This window comes from Hyaena hyaena, unplaced genomic scaffold, assembly GCF_003009895.1.
Source record: "Hyaena hyaena isolate Hyena2069 unplaced genomic scaffold, ASM300989v1 scaffold_19, whole genome shotgun sequence".
Classification (NCBI taxonomy): Eukaryota; Metazoa; Chordata; class Mammalia; order Carnivora; family Hyaenidae; genus Hyaena; species Hyaena hyaena.
This window is the reverse complement of record NW_024080651.1, coordinates 6718643-6746628: the sequence shown is the minus strand read 5'-3', so window position 1 is coordinate 6746628 and position 27986 is coordinate 6718643. Positions and strand designations below refer to the sequence as shown.

General features: G+C 44.9%; 1 gene segment (V, D, J or C); it reads right to left on the bottom strand.

The window, feature by feature from the left end:
• Window positions 1–11048: 11048 nt before the first annotated feature.
• Window positions 11049–12663, bottom strand: LOC120227888. The segment is given in 3 exon segments: window positions 11049–11140; window positions 11899–12201; window positions 12593–12663. Coding segments are annotated over 3 exon segments (465 nt in total).
• Between the last annotated feature and the right edge of the window lie 15323 nt (window positions 12664–27986).

Here is a 27986-nt window from a genome sequence, read left to right as displayed (position 1 = left end):
CCGACTAAGCCACCCAGGCGCCCCTACCTCATTTTTTCTTAATAACAAAAATGGGAGTGCTCGAGGAACTTGAGCAGTGGCCACTAGTTTTCTGACGGAATAGTTACAGAAGCCCCCATGGGAAAGAGAAGATAAGATAAATGTTTGTGCTATACGTTCTCCAGCCAATAGTGAAAGTGTAATAGAAGTAGAAACCATGATTAAAAATTCTCCAACAAAATCAGAGTCTATAACTCCAGGAATTATGGCTAGGCCTCTTAAAGCTGCGCTGCTGCAGCCCAATATTAAGCCAAAGGTGCCTTTAGGCAATGGGCCAAAAATGTTTGTTCTTAAGTTATAAATACCACCTCCCAGAGACAAAAGAACATTTTCAGCCAGAGGTAAATCAGCAGCCGCACTCCCTGAAGTTGCAGAGCGTAAATCTGACACCATTAAAGGTTTAGCAGTCATCTCTAAGGGTTGTTGAAAAACAAAGGGGTTACTTGAGGAGTGGGAGGTGCAGCCAATTGAGTCCCCGGCATTGTTTTAACAATTTCCGCCCTTGGAGGGCTTCATAGCCTGAGCCAAAGCAGTAGCAAAAACAGCAGCATTACGTTCATGTCCCCCCACTCCTGAACAAGCTCTAATATATTCAGCTATAGAAGATCCCTGCCCTTTTAAAGGGCCCAAAACACGTTTACATTCCGAGTTTGCATTTTCAAAAGCAAGTGTCTGCAAAAGTATCTCCGAGATTTCATCACGTCCAACATCCCGCTCAACAGCCACCCGCAATCTAGCAAGAAAATCAGTATAGGGCTCATTGGGTCCTTGTAAAGTTTTTGTAAAAGAAGGCTGAGCGTGGCCAGTAGGTACAACACGGCGCCAAGCCCTAAGAAATACCTGGCGCACCTGCTGTAAATCTGGTCAAAAATTGAGCCTGATCTCTCAAGGCTTGAAATTGTCTCTCTCCCATCAGTTTGTCCTCCAGGGGACCAGGAGGGTTCTGTCCCTCATTAATTTGAGCCTGCTTTCGGGCTTCCTCTTCCCACCAACTCCTTAATTGCAGAAAGCAATGCAAGTGCTTGAGTGATAGCACTACATAGAGTCCACAATTTCAAAGGAATTATGTTACCCTTCTGATGCTGTTGCCGTAATTCCTTCTGTATTAATTTCCATTCCTTTAAGTTTAATTGTACTTTGGGTTGGCACTTAAACGCATAACAATGCTGCTCCACAAGGCGGAATAACTCAGATAAACGGCGACTAGATACCTTCACCCCGATGGAGTGGAGAAGTCCTGTGACTAGCTCCATGTATTGTGCCTTTGTTAATGGGGAATTCCCCATAATTTTCCCGAAAGTTCCCCTGCCTTGGATCTACAATCCCCGAGGGGTACTCACCCTTTCGGTTTCGTTTGCCCTCTGCCCCGCGTTTGGGCGCCAGATGTTGTGGACGAAATGACACAAAGGACAAGACACACACAAAAGACAGACAGAGACACAACTCCGGCCGGAGGAACAATTCTACGCAAGCTCCTCTTGTGGTTTATTTTATACCCCGGTAACTGGATACAAACTGAAACCTACAAGATGCATTCCTTTACCAATTAAGGGCAAGTAGCCAAACACATTTCAAGGACAGGGGGGAGCAAAGGGAGGAAGCGACCACAACATGTATACTAAGAGGCCTGCTCACAATTCCAGCCTCCTCCTTATTTCTAAGGAGGGCATGTTCCCTCGTATGCGAGCGGACCATTCAACTTGGATATTGTGTGCAGGCCTCCTGGCAGGGCATCCTGTTTGCAGGCATGCTTTGCCCAGGCAGGGAGCCCCGTGTGCAGGCACATCCCCGCGTCCCTAACCACGCTTTCTTGTGGTCACTGTCGGGCTCCCACATTTTACACATAACAACAGTGGCTTACTGTGCTCATACGAGTCCCAGCTGTGTCTGGTACCCCAGGAAACATTTTTTGGGGGGTGGACTGGGGAGAAGTTGGTGGGAAGGAGGGTTCTGGAGTGGGCGTGGCCAGTGCCCTGTGGTTCCAGCCTCACCAGACCAGGTGTGTTGATATTTGGATAGTAGAGCCTAGTCTTCCACGCCCTTTCCAAAGTCTTGGATTGATACCTGGGAGGGGTACATTCCCGTTATGAGGACCCATGTGGCAGGTGGTGGCTTTGTAGCAGCCACAGCTCCTTCAGCATTTCCACCAGGATCAGCCTCCTGGCAGGCCCTCGCTTGACAAGGCACATCCTTACAGGATGGTTCATCCTTATGAGAGACTCTTGAATGCCGAGAACAAACTGAGGGCTGATGGGGGTAGGGTGGGAACGGGGGTGATGGGCATGGAGGAGGGCACTTGTGAGGATGAGCACTGGATGTTATATAGAAACCAACTTGACATTAAACTATTTTTTAAAAAACATGAAAAAAACCCATAATGTCCCCAGCATGAATTTTCCAACCTTATTTACCTAAAATTAAAAGTTTAGGGCACCCTCCTACACTGTTGGTGGGAATGTAAACTGGCGCAGCCCCTCTGGAAAACAGTGTGGAGGTTCCTCAAAAAATTAAAAATAGAACTCCCCTATGACCCAGCAGTAGCACTGCTAGGAATGTACTCAAGGGATACAGGAGTGCTGATGCATAGGGGCACATGGACCCCAATGTTCATAGCAGCTCTCTCTACAATAGCTAAATCATGGAAAGAGCCTAAATGTCCATCAACTGACGAATGGATCAAGAAGATGCGGTTTATCTATACAATGTAATACTACATGGCAATGAGAAAGAATGAAATCTGGCCATGTGTAGCAACATGGATGGAACTTGAGGATGTTATGCTGAGTGAAATAAGTCAGACAGAGAAGGACAGCTACCATATGTTTGCACGTATAGGAGGATTAGGGGGAACTTAACAGAAGACCATGGAGGAGGAGAAGGAGAAAAACTAGTTGGAGAGAGGGAGGGAGGCAAACCATGAGAAACTCTTGAATACTGAGAACAAACTGAGGGCTAATGGGAGTGTGGGATAGGGGAAGGGGGGTGATGGGAATGGAGGAGGGCACTTGTTGGGATGAGCACTGGGTGTTATATGGAAACCAACTTGGCAATAAACTATTAACAATTAAAAAAAATTTTATTAAAAAGAAAGGGTTTGACCATCTCTCCAGACACATCCTTTGCTTTTCAGTGATTTTAAAATATTCCCCCAAATACCCATCCAGATGTTTACTTGTGTTGACAAATAGAGCTAGACAGTTTCTTTTTTGGGTTTTTTTTTTTACTGTACATTGTATTTTTTTAATTACCTAGCATTTATTTTTTTCTTTAATTTTTAATTTTAATTCTAGTTAGTTAATGTACAATGTTACATTAGTTTCAGGTGTGTAATATAGTAATTGAACTGTTTCATACATCACCCAGTGCTCATCACAAGTGCACTCCTAAATCTCCATCACATATTTAACCCATCCCCCCACCCACCTCACCTCTGGTAACTGTCACATGGTTTTCTTCTTTTTTCTTTTTTAATAGTTTATTGTGGGGAGGAGCAAGATGGCGGAGAAGTAGGGAGCTCTGTACCTGCACTCGTGCCCATGCCTCACACGGAAAAGATCTGAAGCCATAGGAAACTACTAAACCCAAGAGATTGGGAGAAAAAGGACGCAGATTCCACTGAGAAAGCCTTCTAATGTGAGTGCGAACTGGGGAAGAGAAAATCGGGCCTGGATTGGAGACTGGAGAGACGAGCCACCCCCATCTGTGGGGAGTGAGAGGGGAAAAAGAGAGTCCAAAACAGAAAAACCTCCACTCGGGGAAAAAAACCTTCGCTCAGGGCATAGAAAGACCTTGCGCACAAAATACCTGTGCACCAGGCCACCCCACACTCCAACTCGCCCAGAGGAGCTGCGCTCGCGGTTTGCTTCTTTGTGCTGGCTACTGGCTGGCTGGGAGAAGCTGCGCACCTGCCGCCATTGCCCTCCTGGTGGGCTTGGACCCCCCCCCCCGGAGGAGATACGCGCAGGCACCAGCGTCCGTGCTCCTAGCTGGCTGGAGCTCTAGAGGGAAGGCAAAGAGCTAAAAACTGGCAGATTTGACCACGAGTTCCTGTTTTGGGTGACGAGACACAGAGGGAACTCGATTTCCTCATTCCAGCAGGCTCAGCGGGCCAGCAGAAAAGGCCCCTGCCCCGCCTAGGCTCCCCAGCCAGACCTGGAGGAGAAGGGAACAGTGGCTTCTGGCTCCACCCCCAGAGCTAGCCAGGAGGCTAGGAATTGCCCTGAGGGGGTTGCCAGGGGATCGCCTGAGGCAATTTCAGCGGGGTGCTTGACCTGGGATTTGGAGGCTGGGACTGGCCTGGGTTGAAAAGCACAACAAACTTTGGCTGAGCCCCTGGCCCTGGGAGTTTACACGCCTATAAAAGTGAGGTGGAGCACCACCACTCTCCACCCTACAACCACCAAGGCAGAACTCCCGCCTGACGCATTGAATCACACCACGCCCATCCCTGCTTGACAGCTGCCCTCCTCCCTCTTCCTTTTTTTTTTTTTTTTTTTCTTTTTTTCCACAGAACACTCACCTGGTTACCTCTGGTCACCAGCGTGCTTAAACAATCAAATTTAGTCCATTCTGTAGATGTAAATTCTACACTCCCGACCTTTTCATATCTTTCACTCAGGAGTAATTAGACTATATAGTTTCTCTGGATAACACCAGCATCCTTCTATCACCTAACCAACCATACTCCACCCTTTAACTCTTTGAAAAAAGCTTCTTATCCCTTCTGCCTGTTCATTCTATTTCCAATTTTGCCTCATCCCCGCCCTGTCTTCTCTCTCTGTCTCTATGCTCTTCAACCAGCACTGCATATATCCTTCTATTTAATTGTAGCTGGTAAATCCTGTTATATGCTATAAACCGTTCTTTGTCCATTGGTATTCTTCTTTTTTTCTTTTCTTTACTTCCTTTTGACCTTTTAATGTATTTTTTATTTTCTATTATTCGCCCTCCCTCCTCCGTCTTTTCTCTTAACTTTTTCGCTGTACCTCTCGGTTTGCATGTTAGTCGGATTTGTCTGTGCCTTTGAGTGCCCCTGCTCCCTGTGTGTTTGTCAGTCTGTTTTCCTCTCCAGGGCTACCTCAAGAAACAAGCCAGAGTACACAAGATGGAGAGGCCCAAATATCACTACGAGTAGGAAAATAAAATAATCAAGGTCTCAACAGAGAGACCAAGAGATACCATTCAAAAAACACTCTCTGAAAGGATAGGCCCTGGGCAGTCAAAGAGTCTTCCTGGATACAGCAGCGCTCACAAGTGCAGAGAGCATAACAGTTCTTTAAAACTAACAAGAGCCAGTAAACCAACTAAAATTACAAAACAAAAGAGCTCTCCCCCAAAGAAACTCCAAGAAGAATTGACAGCTAATGAACTGCTCAAAACAGTATAAGCAGCATAAATGAACAAGATTTTAGAATAATGATTATAAAATTAATAGCTGACCTTGAAAAAAGCATAAGGGACATCAAAGAAACTATGGCTACAGACAAAATGGAGACTATAAATAGGCAGGAAGAATTTTAAAAAGTGATAAATGAGATACATAATAAATTAGAGGCCTCCAATACACGGATTGAAGAGGCAGAAAGGAGAATAAGTGATTTAGAAGACACCATTATAGAAAAACAAGAAGCTGACAAAAAAAGAGACAAACTGATCCAGGAACATTAAAGTTCAGCGACATGGTCAAACGCAACAATATCTGTATCATAGGAATCCCAGAAGAGGAAGAGAGGGGGAAAGGTGCTGAAGGAGTCCTGGAACAAATCATAGCAGAGAACTTCCCTGACCTGGGAAAAGAAGTAAACGTTGAAATACAATAGGCTCAGAGGACCCCCTTCGACGTAATCTGAATCGACCTTCTGTAAGGCATATCATAGTAAAAATGGCAAAATATAAAGACAAAGAGAGAATTTTGAAAGCAGCTAGGGAGAAAAGGGCTCTAACATACAAAGGGAAACCTATCAGAGTGGTGACAGACCTATCTACTGAAACTTGGCAGGCTAGAAAGGAATGGCAGGAAATCTTCAATGTGATGAACAGTAAAAATATGCAGCCAAGAATCCTCTATCCAGCAAGCCTGTCATTCAAAATAGAAGGAGAGATAAAAACCTTTCCAAATAAACAGAAATTGAAAGAATTTGTCACCACGAAGCCAGCCCTACAAGAAATCCTGAGGGGGATGCTCTGAAGGAAAGGTTGCAAGGAACAAAGATACCAGAGACACCACCACAAACATGAACCCTACAAAAGATACAAAGACTCTAAACCCACATATTTCAATAATAACACTGAATGTAAATGGGCTGAATGCTCCAATCAAAAGACATAGGGTAGCAGAATGGATTAAAAAACAAAATCCATCAATATGCTGTCTACAAGAAACTCATTTTAGACGGGAAGATACCTTCAGATTAAAAGTAAGGGGATGGAGAAATATATATCATGCTACAGGAAATCAAAAGAAAGCCGGAGTAGCGATACTTATATCAGACAAACTGGACTTTAAATTAAAGACAATCACAAGAGATGAAGAAGGGCACTACATAATAATTACAGGGTCCATCCATCAGGAAGAACTAACAATCATAAATGTCTACGCACCGAATATGGGAGCACCTAAATATCTAAAACAATTAATCACAAACAGAAACAAGCTTATAGATAAGAATGTGCTAATAGCAGGGGACTTTAATACTCCGCTTACAGCAATGGATAGGTCAACCAGACAGAAAATCACTAAAGAAATAATGGACTTGAAAGACACATTGGACCAGATGGATCTGACGGATATATTTAGAACTTTACATCCTGAGGCCAGGGAATTTACTTTCTTCTCAAGTGCGCATGGCACATTCTCCAAGATAGATCACATACTGGGACATAAAGCAGCCCTCAATAAATATAAAAGAATAGAGATCATACCATGCACACTGTCAGATCACAATGCTTTGAAACTTGAAATCAATTACAGGAAGAAGTCTGGAAAACCGCCAAAAACATGGAGGTTAAAGAACACCCTTCTAAAGAATGAATGGGCCAATCAGGCAATTAGAGAGGAAATTAAAAAATATATGGAAACAAATGAAAATGAAAACACAACAATTCAAAATCTATGGGATGCGGCCAAGGCAGTCCTAAGAGGAAAGTACATTGCTCTCCAGGCCTATTTCAAGAGATTAGAAAAAGCACAAGTCCAAAATCTAACAGCTCACCTAAAGGAGCTAGAGGCAGAGCAACAAGAACGCCCTAAACCCAGTAGAAGAAGAGAAATAGTAAAAATTAGAGCAGAAATAAACAACATAGAGACCAAAGAAACAATTGAACAGATCAATGAAACCAAGAGTTGGTTTTTTGAAAAAGTAAACAAAATTGACAAACCTCTAGCCAGGCTTATCAAAAAGAAAAGAGAGAGCACCCAAATAGACAAAATTATGAATGAAAATGGACTTATTACAACCAACCCCTCAGAAATACAAGCAATTATCAGGGAATACTATGAAAAATTATATGCCAACAAATTGGACAACTTAGAAGAAATGGACAAATTCCTAAACACACACTCACTACCAAAATTCACACGGGAAGAAATAGAAAACCTGAACAGACCCATAACGAGTGAAGAAATCGAATCAGTGATCAAAAATCTCCCAACAAATAAGAGCCCTGGACCTGATGGTTTCCCTGGGGAATTCTACCAGACATTTAAAACAGAATTAATCCCAATTCTTCTCAAGCTATTCCAAAAAATAGAAGTCGAAGGAAAACTCCCGGACTCATTTTATGAAGCCAGCATCACTCTGATTCCCAAGCCAGACAGAGATCCAACAAAAAAAGAGAACTATAGGCCAATATCCTTGATGAATACGGATGCAAAAATTCTCAACAAGATCCTTGCAAATCGAATCCAGCAGCATATCAAAAGAATCATCCACCAAGATCAAGTGGGATTCATTCCTGGGTTACAGGGCTGGTTCAACATTCGCAAATCAATCAATGTGATCCATCATATCAATAAAAGAAAAGATAAAAACCATATGATCCTGTCAATAGATGCAGAAAAAGCATTTGACAAAATACAGCATCCCTTCTTAATAAAGACTCTCGAGAAAGTTGGGATAGAAGGAACCTACTTAAACATCATCAAAGCCATCTATGAGAAGCCTTCAGCTAACATCATCCTCAACGGGGAAAAACTGAGAGCTTTCCCCCTGAGATCAGGAACACGACAGGGATGTCCACTCTCACCACTGTTGTTTAACATAGTGCTGGAAGTCCTAGCATCAGCCATCAGACAACAAAAGGAAATCAAAGGCATCAGAATTGGCAAAGAGGAAGTCAAACTTTCACTCTTCGCAGATGACATGATACTCTACATAGAAAACCCGACAGACTCCACCAGAAGCCTACTAGAACTGATCCAAGAATTCAGCCAAGTTGCAGGGTACAAAATCAACGTACAGAAATCGGTTGCATTTTTATACACCAATAATGAAGCAACAGAAAGAGAAATCAAGAAACTGATCCCATTCACAATTGCACAAAAAACCATAAAATACCTCGGAATAAACCTAACCAAGGATACAAGAGATCTGTATGATGAAAACTATAGAAAACTTATGAAGGAAATTGAAGAAGACACAAAGAAATGGAAAAACATTCCATGCTCATGGATAGGAAGAATAAATATAGTTAAGATGTCATTACTACCTAAAGCACTCTACACATTCAATGCAATTCCAATCAAAATTGCACCAGCATACTTCTCAAAACTAGAACAAACTATCCAAAAATTTGTATGGAACCACAAAAGACCCCGAATAGCCAAAGTAATACTGAAAAATAAAACCAAAACGGGAGGTATCACCATCCCAGACTTCAGCCTCTACTACAAAGCTGTCATCCTCAAGACAGTATGGTATTGGCACAAAAACAGACACATAGACCAATGGAACAGAATTGAGAACTCAGAAGTGGACCCAAAAGTATACAGCCAACTGATCTTTGACAAAGCAGGAAAGAATATCCAATGGAAAAAAGACAGCCTTTTTAACAGATGGTGTTGGGAGAACTGGACAGCAACATGCAGAAGAATGAAACTAGATCATTTTCTCACACCATGCACAAAAATCAACTCAAAATGGATAAAGGACCTGAACGTGAGACAGGAAACTATCAACACCCTAGAGGAGAAAGCAGGAAACAACCTCCTTGACCTCCACCGCAGCAACTTCTTACTTGACACATCCCCAAAAGCAAGGGAATCAAGAGCAAAAATAAACTGTTGGGACCTCATCAAGATTAAAAGCTTCTGCACAGCCAAGGAAACAACCCAGAAAATTAATAGGCAACCAACGGAATGGGAAAAGATAGTTGCAAATGACATATCAGATAAAGGGTTAATATCCAGAATCTATAAGGAACTCACCAAACTACACGCCCGAAAAACAAACAACCCAGTGAAGAAATGGGCAGAAGACATGAACAGACACTTCTCCAAAGAGGACATCCAGATGGCCAACAGACACATGAAACGATGCTCAGCATCCCTCCTCATCAGGGAAATACAAATCAAAACCACACTGAGATACCACCTCACGCCAGTCAGAGTGGCTAAAATGAGCAAATCAGAGAACTCTAGATGCTGGCGAGGATGTGGAGAAACGGGCACCCTCCTACACTGTTGGTGGGAATGTAAACTGGTACAGCCCCTCTGGAAAACAGTGTGGAGGTTCCTCAGGAAACTAACAATAGAACTCCCCTATGACCCAGCAATAGCACTGCTAGGAATTTACCCAAGGGATACAGAAATGCTGAGGCATAGGAGCACATGTACCCCAATGTTCATAGCAGCACTCTCCACAATAGCTAAAACATGGAAAGAGCCTAAGTGTCCATCAACAGATGAATGGATCAAGAAGATGTGGTTTATCTATACCATGGAATACTACATGGCAATGAGAAACAATGAAATCTGGCCATGTGTAGCTACATGGATGGACCTTGAGGGTGTTATGCTGAGCGAAATAAGTCAGGCAGAGAAGGACAAATATCATATGTGTGCACGTATAGGAGGACTAGGAGGAACTTAACAGAGGACCAATCGGGAGAAGAAGGGGGGAAATGGTGGGGGAAAGGGAGAGAGGCAAACCATGAGAGACTCTTGAATGCTGACAAAAACTGAGGACTGATGGATGTGGGGGGGAGGGAGGGATGGGCATGGAGGAGGGCACTTGTGGGGATGAGCACTGGGTGTTATGTGGAAACTAATTTGACAATAAACTATTTGTAAAAAAAAAAAAAAAGAATGAGTAAGATAGAATAGTGTTATGTTGTATTGATGCTTTTGGATACATAGTAATCATATGTTTCTGTCTTGTTTTCCTGTCTCATCCCATTATCATCTAAGATCAGATGTGTTAAGGGTAGGTAACTTTCTATCTCAATACTGAAGTTTTGGATACCAAATCACCTGGGACAAAAATATACATCCCTATCAGACACAAATGTATTTTGGATCCTCCTTTGGGAGATAGGTGAACATATTTGTGGTTGTCATGGGATAGTTTCACCATATCAGGTAGCAGCACGGTTACGGATATTGGCCTTATATCCAGACTGTGGTTTGTGTGGATCTGGGTGGATTTCATGTGGATGACAGACTGACTGTATTTCACAAAATTGTTTTCTCTCTATATTTCTGGGTAGGTGGATATGAGGAGAGATTCAGTGCAAAATCTGGGAGGGTAGAAGTGACACTGCACCCATTTTGTGTCTCACTCATGGTTATGTATCTTTAGGTCACTTTGTAGGAGAAGGCAACTGCCCCAATGTCCCCCATTCACCTTCAGGATGGATGTGACTCTCCAACTGTTTGTCAGAACCCAGAGCACCCAGTGTGTCTGGATCTTTGTATAAAAATACAAGAAATGATCCAATCAATCTGATCATTGGACATGCACATTTGGAGTTTGGGGGAGAAAAGCCAGCTTTGTGGGTATACAGTGACCCCCTCATGTCCCTGCAGACTGTGGGAGTTCCTGGTCATCTTGGACTAGGTTCCTGGAAGAAGACTCTGTGATGGAGAAGTGCATGTGCAGGAAACCTGGAAGGAGGAGGGAGGTCAGAATGGGCAGAAGGGGAAGCGACCCACACAGAGTGAGACATCAGATAAGGCCTCATTCTTGCAGGGAGCTTTAAAGTTGGGATCTTTCAGGACATGTGAAAGTGAGGCAGGACCTTGGCACCTAGGCCTCAGGAGATCATTCAACTGAAGCTCTCTGAGAAGGGACATAAAACTGGGGAGACAGTTTTCTCAACCAAGAGCCATTGGCAGTGAGGAACACCCTTGTGAGCTATCAGAGTGGGTGGGTGTGAACCCAGATGAGGGGGTGTGGGTGACCCCACATTGCCTACTGTATCCATCCACTGCACCCATGTGGAGGTGGCTCCATGAATGACACCAGGGCTTCAGGACCTCAGGTGAGCTGGGACATTTTGGGCTCTAATCCTTGTCAGTTGTGAGAGCAGTAGCCCACAACCAGCACATGGAAGTGCAGAGACAATGGCACTGGATGAACATCTCCCTCTGTCTTTTTTCCATCCAGACCCTCTGTCCCCAGTTCACACCCAGGCCCAGAGAAGCAGGGCAGCATACTGCTTTCAGTTGTAAATGCACTCCTGAACCTCACTGTGCAGAGCTTCCTGGAGACTGGGTGGGGAGGAAAGTGGGGGGGAACTCAGATCTGGGGACCTGAGCCAGATCTGCTCATTGATTTGTGCACAGGCCTCAGGGGGCAGGAAGAGAGCATGACAGACATGGGGAATATGTTTGTGTCTCACTTCCCCATCTGCCTGTCTCACAGTGAGCATTACTATTGCTGTCCCACACCTGACAGTAATAGTCAGCCTCGTCCTCGGTCAAGGTCCTGCTGATGGTCAGGGTGGCAGAGTTCCCTGAGCTGGTACCTGAGAATCGGTCAGGGATCCCTGAAGGCCGTTTGCTATCCTCATAGATAATCAGCACAGGGGCCTGGCCTGGTTTCTGCTGGTACCAGTAAGCATATTTCTCTCCAATGTTGTTTCCTCCACACGTGATCCTGGCCGTCTGTCCCAGGTTCACGGACACTGATGGGGGCTGATTCAGCACATAGGAGGCCACAGAACCTGCAAGAGAGAAGATGAGAGTTGGGTTTCCAGCCTGGGGTGTCAACCCTGAACACTCCCACCTGCCTGGCTTAAGCTCCAGTGATTCTCTAGGCCCCAGTTTCCACCCTTTTATCATCTTAGCTCCTAGGGCCCCTGGGCCTGCCTGGTGGATGGAGCCTTTGAACAAATGAGAACCACCCACCCTCCTTTTTCTGGACAGGTGCAGCCCTTCAGGGCTCACACAGATCAATGAGCACAGTGGGAGGCTATTACCCCAGCAGCCCCTCATCCCACAGCAAGGTCTTAAGTATCCTGCCCCCCACTGACAGTCCCCTGCTGAGCTCAGAGTCAGGGCCAGGCTTGTCCTAGAACCCCAGGGCTGGGGTAGGTGTGAGCCTGGGCACAGCACCTGTGCAGTGAGCGAGGAGGCTGAGGAGAAGAGGAGTCCAGGCCATGGTGCAGGACCCTTGATTCTGCATCCTGAGGTCCAAGGTTGGGCATTTTTCCTCCCAGGCTTCTCTTATTCCTTTGATGGACGCACTTGTTATACATGCAAATCAGCCAGAGCTCAGGGGCTGCTGCTGAGGAGACTTGTGGTTTCAGAAATGGGCTCAGCCCCAAGAGACACAGAGATGGGAGGGGCAGCCATTCACATCCACTCTCAGCGCAGGGAATTCTGATTCACCCTCTTATCCTGTAGTCTGGGGTCCACACTCCACCCCTATCCTTGTCCTGGCCAGGTTTTTGATAGCATGTAGTCGGGGCAGAGCTCGGAGGTGGAGTCTGCATTTTCTGAACCCGTTATAGAATGTTTACTCTCTAGGTGACTGGAGGAACTTAGGTCAGTGCAGTGTCCTACCCCAGGTCTATGTTGGGGAACTTCAGAACCTGAACAAAACTGTTCCCTTACCTAGTGCCCATGGGTTTTGGTTTTGGGGAACCATTGAGGTGCTGTAGGTGTCTGTCCTGGGGGAAGTTCTGGTGTCTGTCCTGGGAGAAGGTCATAGAAGCTGTTCCTCAGTATCTCCAGGGTGCACTCATTGCCAGGGGAAGACCCATCCTGAGCAAGGTTTGACAATGACTGAGTTTAGCAGGTATGGGATGGCCTGGAGAGGCAGGAAGTACTGAACTGGTGCCAGAGACAGAAGCACATTCTACAGGACACAGATGTGAGACCCCGAGTCAGAATTTAACATCAGTGTCAAAGATGATACTGGAGAAGCCTATACCTTTCCCTTCAGGTCTCAGGTCAGGCGACTCACCCTCCGTCGCAGTTAGAACCCCTGATGTCCAAACCTTCCCCATGTGCAGGTGGCTTTGCCGGTTGATCTCTGCTGCCTTCTGGTGGCAACACCACACAGGCCACGGGAGGAGAAGGAAGTCCTTTGTCCAGGCGGAGATGCAGAACCCACTGCTCATATCCTGATCCCCTGATCCATGGACTGCTGTTCTCAGGGGAGCAATTTCTCTTACCTTTGGGGCCCCTGTCAGCCTCAAGACCAAGCAGGTGGAGATCAGTTTATCCATGGAAATAGGAAGAGGATCATGTAAGGAAAAGGCAGGGTCCATTTGAGGTATTACTGCTCACATCTCTGGGGTGGTGGGAAGTCATCTGTATAGTTGTGGCACTTGCCACAAGGTGACAGAGGACTCAGGGACTCTTACTAGCACTGGTTGCAGGTGCACCAAATGGTGTAATGATGGCTACTGCTCCAAAGACAGAGACAGGAGAACATTCACCCAGCAAACATTTATTCAGATCCACATGGTCTGGCATACATTCCATCCTGGGAAATTAGTGTGAATAAGACACATGTCCTTCTCAGTTTCCTGCCTTAGTGACACAGCAGAGTGTATACAGTTGCTTTGGTGATACAGCAGACAGTCTCCAATCCCTTCTACCTGTATCTTGTCTTCTATATTCACTTAGAAGCCACACTATTGCTATTCTCAGGTCCCTCTCATTCAGGATTGGCCCTGTGTCCCAGAGCTGGCTCATGTATGTACCATTTGGTTGGAGATTGTTTTGGGGATCTTGGATCTTGTGATGGAAGAAATAGAGTGGGTTATGCAGTGCTCTTTCCTTGTACTTTGTTGTGAGAGCTGGAACTCCGGCAGCCATGCCAAGATCTGTCATCAACAACAATGAAAGGCAAAGCCTCCATAGTAGTGATGATGGGACATAAAATGAGATTCGGGACCTCACGGAATTGGTGAGTACATGGAGAAATGCCATCTGACTTCAGACTTGTTCTGTGGGAGAAAAATAAATGCCTGATGTTCACGCCTCTGACTGAGATGTGCTTGTATTGCATTAGCAAATTCTTTTTTTTTTTTTTTTTTTTTACAAATAGTTTATTGTCAAATTAGTTTCCACATAACACCCAGTGCTCATCCCCACAAGTGCCCTCCTCCATGCCCATCCTCCCCTCCCCCCCACATCCATCAGTCCTCAGTTTTTGTCAGCATTCAAGAGTCTCTCATGGTTTGCCTCTCTCCCTTTCCCCCACCATTTCCCCCCTTCTTCTTCCGATTGGTCCTCTGTTAAGTTCCTCCTAGTCCTCCTATACGTGCACACATATGATATTTGTCCTTCTCTGCCTGACTTATTTCGCTCAGCATAACACCCTCAAGGTCCATCCATGTAGCTACACATGGCCAGATTTCATTGTTTCTCATTGCCATGTAGTATTCCATGGTATAGATAAACCACATCTTCTTGATCCATTCATCTGTTGATGGACACTTAGGCTCTTTCCATGTTTTAGCTATTGTGGAGAGTGCTTGCATTAGCAAATTCTTGACCAATTAGGATAATAATTAACACACACACACACACACACACAACGAATAAATATAGTGATGGGGAAAATGTACAGTGTTGTGTGGTGTGTAGATAATGAACTGAGATCAGACAAGATGACAAGCAGGTGCTGTGTGGTGAGAGGCGGGAGGAGGCCTCTTTGCAGAGGTGACCTTGGATCTGCTGTCAGGATGGGAAGAAGGAACAAGAACTTAAGAGTGTGTTTGGAGTCAGCCCCTGTGGAGAAGAACCTGGATGTTTGAAGATGCAGGGTCAGTGAGGACCTTAGGTGTTTCTGATTCAAAATTAGTTGAGTTCCAAGGTGATATTCTCTCATAAGTTAAACATTTACAGGGAAGGAGTGATGTGTTAGAAATCTCATTGCTAATGTTGGCAGGAAAGATGAATCACAAGAGGAGTCCATTTGTGAGCTTCCCTGCAAACTGAAAGGCAAACAAGATCCCTTTTGTAGCTGACTGTCCCTGTGGCTTATCTGCGGCTCACCCATGTGTCTGAGTTCTGCATGACATCAAATTCCTATCACACATCCCTTCATATTATATACTTTTACACATACACATATTAATATGCTTGTGAATATATGTGCACATATGTACTAATGGAGACTATGTGTGCATGTTAGTAGATGTGTGTGTACACATACATGCATACATATTTACCATATGTACACATATATTTTGTAGAGATTCTGATCTCTGAATTGGTTACCAAAGTTGTAGTGATGGGATCCTTGCATTGTTATGAGGCCCAGAATTCCATTTTATCACCAGTTAGAAGGTGGATGTGGCTAGTATAATGAATAGGGGGACCACATTAGTAATCCAAAGCATTTGATCTAGGACACTGGTATCAGTTAGTTAATGATGGTGTTCCTAGAACTGAAATAGATGGGCAGCTTACCAATTTTTACCTCTGTATAAACAGAAAGCTTCATTTGGCAGACACTTTGGCTTGCTGCTGAACTGAGCAGACTGTATGCCTTTTATATGCCACTATATTAGCATGTGACCTGAGCTGCCTGCATGAACTGGGTGGTATCTGACCAACCACGCATGGATTTGGGTATTCACAGCAGCTCTCTTTCATCAACAGAAGAGGTAAATGTGAGATTAGGTCTCACCAGGTCCTGAAAGCACAAGTGAGTTTCATGAGGAAGAGACCAATTGCCCATAACCCCAACCCCAGATGCATTCTTTTCTCTGTCTCATACACCTGTGGCCCAATGGGGACAATCCTATGACCAGACAATACAGAGAAAAAAAACAGAGGGCTGGTTTATAGCAGTTCCTGTATGACATACAGCCAACTCTGAGAGTTAACACTATTAGTACTGCAATCCTAATGTGGGACTTCCCTGCACAATATGAATGGAAGAAAATTCTCCAATAGGTAGCATTTGAGGAGTAGTTGTTTAATTTTTCCTGGACATAGGTGGCTTTTATACTAACCTACAGGATCTGACTCAGTGTTTGGCTGGATGGTCAGAAACTTGGAAGGGACACAATAAGAAAACTGGTGAAAGATGTTCGAGGAAGAAATACGTGAGTAGAACCCACACAATAAACAGAGGTAGATGTCTTCTGTGTTTCATGAAAATGCCTACCATAATGTGTCCATAAAGGAAACAATGTGAATAATCAAATGGATAATGTGACATGTCTGGTGACAATGGTCAGCCTTCTTCTCTATGTACTCCTGAATTTGTTCAGTGGGCTCCACAGCAAAGTGCCGATGTTGGAAGTTGGATGGTTGTTCATCAGATAATCACTATGGATTTCCAATCACTAAAGCTGACCTGGCTATGGCCACTTCTGAATAACACTATGCAAGCAGCACAGACCAAACCTAAGTTCCCACTATGAGACCATTTCCTTGGATATCAACCTAGAACCTGCTGACAGATTATTTACATTAGGCCTATGCCATCATGTAAGAGATAGCTTTCTTCTTATTGGAATAGATTTGTACTCTAGGTAGGGACAAGTTTTCTTTGACTGTAATGCTTCTTCCCAAATTACTCTTACTGAATGCTCACCCAGTGTTCTGGCATTTCAGAGAGGCTTCTGTCCAAAGCACTCATTTTTGATCTTATGAAGGGATGCAATGTACCCATGTCCATGAAATTCACTGGTTCAACCATTTCCCCCAACATTCTGAAATAGCTGGCTTGAATGAATGTATTAGTGGCCTCTTGAAGACCCACTGTGCCAGCCATGTGGCAACACCTTGTGAGGCTGGAGCAACACTTTCCAGAATGTGGTATTTGTACTTACTCTGTGTCCAACATATGGTGCTCTTTGTCCCACAGCTAGCTAGTATTCATGGGTCCAGGAATCAACAGGTGGAATTGGGAACATCCCGATTGTCTGATATTCCTGGTGACTTGCTGCAAGACCTTGACTCCCTGTCCCCATGACCCTACACTCTGCTGCCCGAGAGGCCTTAGTTATAAAGGAGAAATGCTTTCACCTATAGACACCACAATGGTTCTATTCAACTGAAAGCTGAGACTTCCCCTTGCCACTTTGAGCTTCTTATGTCCCCATGGATGTCTCTGTCTGTCCTTCCAGCCTGGTCTTCCATCTACAACAAAATGTGTCAGCCACTTCATGCCTCCTGTATATGACACTCCTGACCCACAGGGTGCAGGGCCTGTCTGGAAGGCTGGGTTGGGAGTGAGGTCTGGGAATCTCAGATCTGGGCACCTGGGGCAGACCTGAAGAGTGCTCTGTCCACAGTTTTCCTGGGGCTGAAAGAGAATGTGACAAAGATGGAGAATGACTTGTCTCTCACTTTCCTGTCTGCCTGTGTTGCTATGAGCTTTAATACCACTGTTTCACACCTGATACTAATAGGCATCCTCATCCTTGGCCCTGGTCCTGTTGATGTTTAGGGTGTCTGTGTCTTTAAAGTTGGGTGCCTGAAGTTGGTGGGAATGTAAACTGGTGCTGCCCCTCTGGAAAACAGTGTGTAGGTTCCTCAGAAAATTAACACTAGAACTCTCCTATGACCCAGAAATAGCACTTCTAGGAATTTACCCAAGGGACACAGGAGTGCTGATGCATAGGAGCACACGTACCCCAATGTTCATAGCAGCACTCTCAACAATAGCCAAAACATGGAAAGAGCCTAAGTGTCCATCAATGGACGAATGGATCAAGAATATGTGGATTTATCTATACCATGGAATACTACATGGCAATGAGAAACAATGAAATCTGGCCATGTGTAGCAATATGGATGGACCTTGAGGGTGTTATGCTGAGCAAAATAAGTCAGGCAGAGAAGGACAGCTCCCATATGGTTGCACATATAGGAGGATTAGGAGGAACTTAACAGAGGACTGTGGGGGAGAAGAAGGGGGGATATGGGGGGAGAGGGAGGGAGGCAAACCATGAGAGACTCTTGAATGCTGAGAACAAGCTGAGGACTGATGGATGTGAGGGGGAGGGGAAGGGGGGTGATGAGCATGGAGGAGGGCATTTGTGGAGATGAGCACTGGGTGTTATATGGAAACCAACTTGACAATAAACTATTAAAAAAAAAAATTAAGCTGGGTGCCTGAAGAATGAGTCATGAATTCCTAAGGGAGGCTCGCTATTGTCATATATGACCAGCACAGGGGCCTTCCCTGGCTTCTGCTGGTACAACTGGACACCAAAGGTTTCTACATTGTCTCCCTTAGAGGTGATCAGGGCCATCTGTCTCAGGGCCTCTGACAACAAGGGCAACTTATTCAGGAGGACTTTCACTGAAGCCTGGCCATGGGGCAAGGCTGGGCCCTTGGAGAGCTATAGATAACACCTGATTCAGGGAAAGGTGGTCATGTGGCTTCACTGCCTAGCCCTCCTGTTCCACGTCACTTCTGCATTCCCCAGATGCAGTTGTGTCTCCCAACCTTGGCACATCATTAGAATGGGACACTCATTCTGACATGTGTTCATCATGGTGTATGCAGGAGTTTACTTGTTATAAAATCCCCTGCTGTTGGAGATACATCAAAACTTCTAGCTTATTTCTATGTGGTACTTTCATCTCTATACATTCCACCATCCCATTACAGACCAGCAGCTGACATGGTGAACACATTGATTCCTTTTAGTTTTTCATCCATGTTTCATGTAAACATGTGGAAAGTGCCAGAAACCATCCCTGACCGAGAAACCCTCTTCAGACTCTGTGTTTCTGGTTTGGGTCCCAGGATCATGTCTTTGCACATAGAGTGAGCTCTGGGGCTGGTACAGTCAGTGGCCACTTCAAGGAGCTGGATCCTGTCATTTAACCAAGGACATTCCAGGGACCAGAAATGTGGCTTGAGGCTGGAAAAATCCACCTCACTCTGGAGACAGTCTCATAACGAGGCTGGAGACCCTCCTTCCAGTGTGTGGGGGCTCTGTTTGGCCCACCTCCTGTCCCTGAGACACTCCTGAGCAAGGGAGCTGCAGCCTTGGTTCTGAGTCTGCCTGGGAGTGGAGAGGGAAAGGGAAAGGGTGAGTGGTCAGGGTACCTCTGGACGTGCGCAGCACAGAGGAGTCAGCTCCTTGGACTTCTGTTGGACAGTGAGGTGATTGGAATTTCCCAGATGAGGTAATCTTTGTCAGGACTCCTGTCAGTGTTCTGGATGTCTCTGCGTGAGTCTGACCTGAAAAACATTGTCCCTGCAGCTTGAGAAGATAGGATGGATCATCCCCACTTACTTCTGATGACAGACCCTTGGACAGCTGTTGCCCCCCAGGCCTGGTGTCCCTGTGAGGCTCCACCTGGGCAGCCCCAGCCTATGTCCTGCTGCTCCTGCTGCAGCTCTCCTGCCCCCTGCTGGTAGAGGAGGACTCAGACCATGAGCTTCCCTCCTGAGGGTCATCCCACAGCATCTGTCACCTGAGAAAGGGTGGGGACTAGGGTTTCCAGTCGGCCTCAGTCAGCTGCCCCCCTGCCCTCCCAGCCAGCGCAGCCCAGCACACACAGGTCACATACACAGTGTAGACACTATTTCTGCAATTGTCCCAGGGTTGAAATGTCCTGTCCTAGTCTATTATCTTCTTACAAAAAGTAGAGTGGAGGGCACAGTGTAGTGCATTTGAAAAGGGTCAATGTCCAGACAAACCTGTGTGATGTTCCTTAGCCACCAAATTCCTGTCTATTTAGGAATCAAGACTGATGCCTCCTGTATCGATTTTAGTGTAGCTGGTCATCAGAACAACGGATGATACTTCTGGCAAGAAGTTCAGTCGAGCACCCAAATCTTTAATCTTATTGTTATTACTACTATATTTACTACTTTTATGTTTTAATACAAATCACATCTCTTGGAGTTTGATGTGGGAGGATTTTAACCCAGCCTGTAGATGCTTCGGTGAAATTGGGAATCTGCTAATTCAGACTTGGATACAATGCACATGATAGAAGTCACAGTTTACCTGAAACATTTTTTCTTTGATTCCCACAAAATAAAACAGGAGACTCCATCACCAAGGTTAACTCACTGAGACCCCACTGAGTCATTCTCATTAATGAGACTCTTCAATGTTTTATATTATTTAATTTGAAAAAAAGTGTTTCTTAGATCTGTGTAAGATCCCCATTTCATAGCAGGTAAAGTAATGCCCAGAGACTAGATCCCCAAATCACAGAAGGTGGGGCGAGTCCAGAGTGGAGCCCAGGTGTCCTGGATTCAGACCCTGAGCTTTTTGGGGCAAAGCTTGTCAAGGGCAGGAGGGAGAGAGTGTGGGGATGGCTGGGCAGCAGGGCTTCTGTTCCTTAGCTCACTACCATCCCCATCCTGGTGTGGTATAGAAAGGAGCCTCCTCAGTCTGCAAGTTGGATGGTCAGTGAGTTTGTGTCCCAGTTAGAGCTGGAGAGTCTGCCAGGATGGTGGAGGTTGTCTGGCTGTGCAGGGACCTGGGCTGGGTCCTGATCCTCTATTCTGCATTACTGCTTGGTCCTCTCTCTGTGCTTCCCTGAGCAGGTGGGAGTGACAGAGGTCTGTCTCATGGACAGTCTACAAGAGGCAGCTGGGTCTTAGGTTCAGGGGACTATGGGGCTCATTGTCAGGGGTGTCACTCCCTGCAGCATTCCTGGGGCTGAACCCAGGGTGAGCTCAAGGTCCTGTCCGGGCTGAACCTGTTGGCAGGGCCAGAGAGGCAGCATCTTAACAGAGAGTGAGGAGGGTGAGCAATAGAAAGTCCAGGTCATGGTGGGGACCCAGGAGTTCTGTGTTCTGAGCCCACAGCTGAGCCTGGCCGCTCCAAGTCTCCTTCACATCCTCACAGGTCCCCTTGAAAATGGTGCTTCTCAGGCTGGTGGAGAGAATCTCAGTGCTCCTGTTGGGGTTATGGATCTGGTTCATGAGGAGCTGTGCTCACCTCCACAGCAGAGCTCTTGTCACTCTGTGTTTGAAAATCTGAATGATGAGGGAGAGAAGAGGCACATGAGGGCATTTCTGCAGCTGTTCTCACAAAATGTGCCTTGTGGCTATTTATTTGCTTCTTTGTGTTAAAGAGATAAGTAAAAATTTTTTTTATCATAACCATTTTTGACTTTTCAATTCACCTTCCCAGATTTTCTGTCTATTCTCTGTGAATGTTTCATGTCCCACATGGTGGAGTACGATTGGATGTACCTTGTCTTGAACTCTTGCTTAGATTTTAGTGTCATTTTCCAGGTAGGTTTCCTGTTTGCAGTATCTGCTTGGGTGTTGTTGTGAAATTCAATTTGACAATCTCTGTCTTTTAATTGTGGCTTAGACCATTTCTGAAATGTGATTAGTATTATTGTTTAATCATAGTATCCATGTATTTATTATCTAGTTGTCCCATGTGCTTTTTGCTTCCTCTTCCATTTATCCTGTATTTTTATATTAATGGAAGATTTTTTATGCTGTAAATTCTTGCTGTGTTATTCTCAGTAACTTGTAATAATCTACCTTCAGGTGATGAATACCATGTTACATGGAGTATAATAACTTGATAACAGACTTGTATCTCTCTTCTCTCAGCATATTTGTTTGATGTTAAATTTTACCGCAAATTCCAATATATTTGCTGTACACAGCAAATTATCTCTTAAAGAGATTTAAATAATAATAAGCCTTAATATTTTCCCTATAGTTAGCATTTCTTATTTTTTATATTTTTATACTTTTGTTCTTACTGTAATAAATTAAGTTTGAATAATTGACTTACTTAGATGTTTCCTATGTATTTATAACAACAATATAATCCTGAATCCCTGGGTCTCATATTTTAAGGAGTTTGTTATTGCTAGTTTTAAATTTTAAATAAACAGTTTAGGTGAATATACTGCAATAACTTAGTTTTGTTCCAAAATTGCTTTGTTTTCCATTAGTTTTCTTTTTTTCATATTTTATTTTATTTTTATTATAGTTTATTGTCAAGTTGGTTTCCATATAACACCCAGTGCTCATCCCAACAAGTGCCCTCCTCCATGCTCATCACCCATTTTTCCCTCTCCCTCACCCCCCATCAACCCTCAGTTTGTTCTCCATGTTTAAGAGTATCTTGGGGCGCCTGGGTGGCTTAGTCGGTTAAGCGTCCGACTTTCGCTTAGGTCATGATCTCGCGGTTCGTGGGTTCGAGCCCCGCGTCGGGCTCTGTGCTGACTGCCAGCTCAGAGCCTGGAGCCTATTTCAGAGTCTGTGTCTCCCTCTCTCTCTGACCCTCCCCTGCTCACGCTGTCTCTCTCTCTCTCCTAGAAATAAATAAAACATTAAAAAAAAAAAGAGTATCTTATGATCTGCCTCCCTCCCTCTCCAAAACTGTTTTTTCCCCTTCCCTTCCCCTATGGTTTTCTGTTAAATTTCTTCTGTTCCACATATGAGTGAAAACATATGGTATCTGTCTTTCTCTGCTTGACTTATTTCACTCAGCATAACATCTTCAAGTTTCATCCACGTTGCTATACATGGCCAGATTTCATTCTTTCTCATTGCCATATAGTATTCCATTGTATAGACAAACCACTACTTCTTGATCCATTCATCAGTTGATGGACATTTATTTAGGCTCTTTCCATGATTTGGCTATTGTTGAGAGTGCTGCTATAGACATTGGGGTACATGTGCATCAGCACTCCTGTATCCCTTGGGTAAATTCCTAGCAGTACTATTACTGGGTCATAGGGGAGTTTTATTTTTAATTTTTTGAGGCTCTCTCACATTGTTTTCCAGAGTAGCGGCACCAGTTTACATTCCCACCAACAGTGTAAGAGGGTGCCTGTTTCATCACATCCTTGCCAGCATTTAGAGTCTCCTGATTTGTTCATTTTAGCCACTCTGACCGACGTGAGATGGTGCCTCAGTGATCCCACGTCTTAAAATAAATTCATTGTCTCTCCCTCCCCACCTTCTCTCTCTCTCTCCCTCTGTATATGTGTGTGCGTGTAACCCGTAAATATACATACAGTTGTATATGAGACACATGGTCTACTGCATCCATATTCTCTGGAGAATCCTAACGAATGCACCTTAGTAGCTCTTACATTTTGTGGTTCAAATGGTTTCATTTTATCTCTTATTTAGGGGTGGAAATCTTCTCCTCCTAACTTACTAATGTACCTCCTTATGACATGATGTCATTCACATGTAGAATAAGGATATGACATTCTTTCTCTAATTCTATTCCTAACATTGTCATATATTTTATTTTATGTTTTTTATAAATCATAACATTATTATTTCTGCTTAAACAGTTGACTGTCTTTTATAGATATCAAGCAATAAAATCTTTTTATATTTATCCATATAGTTATGATTTCAGATACTTAGTCTATCTGTGTGTAGATTCACATTTCCCTCTTCCACCCTCTCCTGCCTAAGGGGCATCCTTTACTATTTCTTGTGCTGAGGGTCTGCAGGTGACTGGTTCTGTGAGGTTTGCAGTCTGGAAAAGGTGTATTTTGTCTTCAATTCCAATGACATTTTTAGTGGATGAAGAGCAAGGTTGACAGCTATTTTCTATTAGTGTTTTGAAACAAATGCTCCCCTATTTCCCTGCTTAAACAGCTTGTAATGAGAAATGTGCTTCCACCACAGTGCTGATTCCTCCATAGGGACACCGACTCTTTTCTCAAGTTGTGAGCGTGTCTGCATCACTTCTTTGTAGCAATTTCATTAGGATGTGTGGTGTTTGCTCTCATGTTCCCTGCAGCTGAGGTTAGTTGAACTTTTGGATATATTGACTAATAGGTTTCACCAAGTTTGGAATACTTTTTTTCTTTTCAGACTATTTTCTATTAACCACCTTCTCCTCACCTTCTCTCCCTCAGTTACTCCAATTATAGACTTCAGGCTACATGAAGTTGTTCTAATTACCCTGAGGATTTATTCATTTTTATAGCATTTGCTTTTTCTGTTTCATTTTTATTAGTTTTTATTGTCACAAAATCCAGTTCATTAATTTCTTCTTTTCTAGCATCGAATCTACTGACCACATCACATTGTATTTCAGATTATGTAATTATCATTTTGGGACATTTTAAAATATTGGTTCTTTAAAAACTATCTTCCATTATTCTTCTAACATGTTTAGTCATTGCTCCATCCTCAGTAACTAATGAACAGAGTTACAATAACTGTGTGCATATTCTCCCCCTGACCCTTTCTGTGCAGAGCCTGCTCAGTGAGCTAGGTGGGGAGGGAGGTCTGGGGACCTCATCTGGAGAGCTGGATCAGACCTGCTCATGCTTTGTCCACAGGCCTCCTGGTGCTGGAGTAGAATGTGACACAATGGGGAATGTGTTTCGGTCTTGCTTCCCCATATGCCTGTTTCACTGTGAGCATCACTACTTCTGTCATATACCTGACAGTAATAGTCAACCTCATTCTCTGGCCGGGCCCTGCTGATAGTCAGGGTGGCTGTGTTTCCTGAGCTGGAGCCAGAGAACTGGTGAGGGATCCCTGAAGGCCAGTTGCTATTGTCATAGGTAATCAGTACGGGGGCCTGGCCCATCTTCTACTGGTACCATTGAACAACTTTCCCTCCAATATTGTTTCCACTACATGTGATCCAGGCTGCCTGTCTCAGGCTCACCGACGTTGACGGGACTGCGTCAGCACATAAGAGGTGATGGAGACTGTAAAAGAGCAAAATGAATTGGGCTGGAAGATTAAGAATCCATTTCCAGGAAATCCCTTAAACTACCTGGCCTGGATTGAGCTCCAGGGATTCTCTAGGTCACAAGGCACCCCTTTTTATCAGTCTCAGCCCCAGGGGCTTGTGGGTGTGGCTGGTGGATGGAGCCTTGGACCACTCCACTCTTTGGTCAGAACTATCCCCTCAGGGATCACATAGATCCAGTGAGGACAGTGAGGGGGATTGCACCACTCTAGTCTCTCATTCCATACAATGTAATAAGTACCTGTGCAGTGATCCAGGACACTGAAGAGAAGAGGGGTCCAGGTCATGGTGGAGGTGCCCCAATGCTGCTACCTAGGCCAGAGCTGGGCAAAGTCTCCTGTAGGCCTCTCTTATCCCCTTGCTGGAGGGACCTGACATTTATGCAATCAGCTGGGCCTCTGGGGATGCTATTGAGGAGCTTTGTGGTTTCAGAGAAGGGCTCAGCCCCAAGGGGCCCAGAGAGGGGAGGGGCAGCCTAGTCCCATGGTCTGGGGCCAACATCTCCATCCCAGATTAGCTCCCAGGTTCACTGTTTGCCTGGATGGTCCTGATACCTCAGAGGTAGAGTCTCTTTATTTTCTGAACAAATTCTATAAGAGACACTCTGAGATTTACACAGGTGCCGGGTCCTACATCAGATGGCAGATCATGGGCCATAGACACCAAATAAAGTCCATTCTCAGTCAAAGGCTAATGGAGTAATCAAAACCATCATGGTGTTGTAATAGTCTGTTCTTGGGTGTGAGGTCCTATAGCAGGTCACAGGGTCTGTGCCTCAGTATCTTCATTTTACAGTGAGAGGCAGGAGGAGAACAGGTGCAAAAAAAAATATTGGGTTTATAAGAGAATGAGAGGGGTCTTCAAAGATCAGTAACTCTTTAAGGGAATGTTTGCCATAATTACATTGTCTTCAGTTGTTGAAAAAATGTATATAATAAACATCTTAATGTATAAGTTAAGATGAAAAAAGTTTACTGAGAACATTACTGTGTTGCAGGCATTGGGAAAGGGGAGATTAGAATTCTCCAGTCCTCACTCCCTTTAGGTAGGTACCTAGAGGAACAAGTGAGAGGGAGGTGGGAGGAACTTCCAGGAAGGAGGAGCAGCTGTGTCTGGCAGCACAGGGGGCTCTCAGCGCAGGGAAGGGAGGGGGGATAGTGTGATCATAGGGAGGAAGGGTGTTTGTGGACTCTGAGAGCATTTTGTTTCATAAAGGTGAAGTAGGGCACAGTTTGGTGGGGGGCATTTTGCCTGCACAATATTAGAGAAATAGTCAACATCTCCATGAGCAGGACTGTACACACACATAGTCTGAAGAATTTGTGCTTGAGAGTGAAGGATGACACTGTAGCCAAATGACCAGTGTCAAATGATCTGAAGGTCTCAAGTCCTGGTTACCAACCCCCAGTGACTATTAGAAGCCCTGATGCCGAGACCCCCCCCCCCCCATTTGCAAGTGGCTTTGACAGGTGTTCTCTCCCCGTAGTGGCCACTCCACATTTGCTGCTGGAGGTAAAGTGTATATATAGCTCAGGTACTGATTCCTGATCCATAGACTGTTGTCACAGTGAGGAGTGACTTTTCTATGTATGGCTTCTGCCAGCCTCAGGTTCTGGCATGAGGGGCCAGAGTACCCATGATAACATGAAAAGGCTCATTTGGAGAAGAGTACAAGTTTCAATGAGGTGTCCCTGTCCCTGTCTCTTGTGTGATGAGAGGTCATGCAGGAGGTATTGCTACTTAGCAATGGGTTCACAGGACTGAGGATATGGCTCTTACTGGTGCCAACAGTGGATGCAAGGCTGCTTGGTGGTGGAGGAAGTAACTAGGGACTAATGCCCCAAAGACAGAGACAGGAGAACATCCACCCAGCACACATTTACACAGACCTACATTGGTCTGGTTCAAATTCCATCCTGGGAATTCTGCATAAACAAGACAAGTCCCTGTTGAAAAGGGAACTTTAGTGCTGCTCTTGGAATAGTAAGAGAAACAAGCAGCAAGACATGTGTAGGAAGAGCCCTGTGATCCCCTCAGGTAGGGGTGGGGCGTGGGAGTAATGATCTGATAAAACAGTACAAACTTGAGGGATCTTGAATTCATACCCAGTTCAGGGCCAGTGTGGAGTTTCTCCTGAGATGAGCTCTTGGCACAGAGGGTGTTGTCAGGTGTGGTAAGAGACAATTTCCAAGTACTAAGTCAAGTTCCTTTGACAGCATCTGGACACATAGAGGGACTCTAGGTGGAGGCTGCTTTGAGGAGGGACAGGTTGATACATGTGCCCATGACTGGGATTTCCCTAGGTACCTGGGGGCTGAAGCCCTGAGTGCAGGGCAATGGTTATTATCCCTTGCATCCCCTCTTTACCCACCTAAAGCCACAGAGAGACTAGGGTGCTACTTGTGCCTCTGGTCTTGGTCCCTTATCTTGTCCCACATGGATTACCTGTCACTGCTCTCCCCAACATCTCCAGACTGGCTGAGATGAGCAGGAACATGAGGGAGGAGTACACCAGGCAGGGAAGGGAGGCTTGGAGCACGTGTGTACTTCCCCAGTCCCTGAGAGGGAGAGAAAAGAGCAGAATGTGGCAGTTGTAAGGGGGCACAGTCACTTGCATGAGGCGAAGCAGGCTGCTCAGGCTGAGAGGAGATGTGGGACAACTTCAGCCAGAATGTTCCAGTCCTGAAGAAGACAGCTTCTTTCCCTCAGTTCTGGCAGCTGATTTTGGAGGGCGCTGCTGCAGTTGGCCACTGGGCCACCTGAGGACCAGAGAGGCACCAGCCCATTCACTGTTATATTGATGAGAAAGCCTATGGTGAGAATCTCCAGATAATAATTTTCTAGAG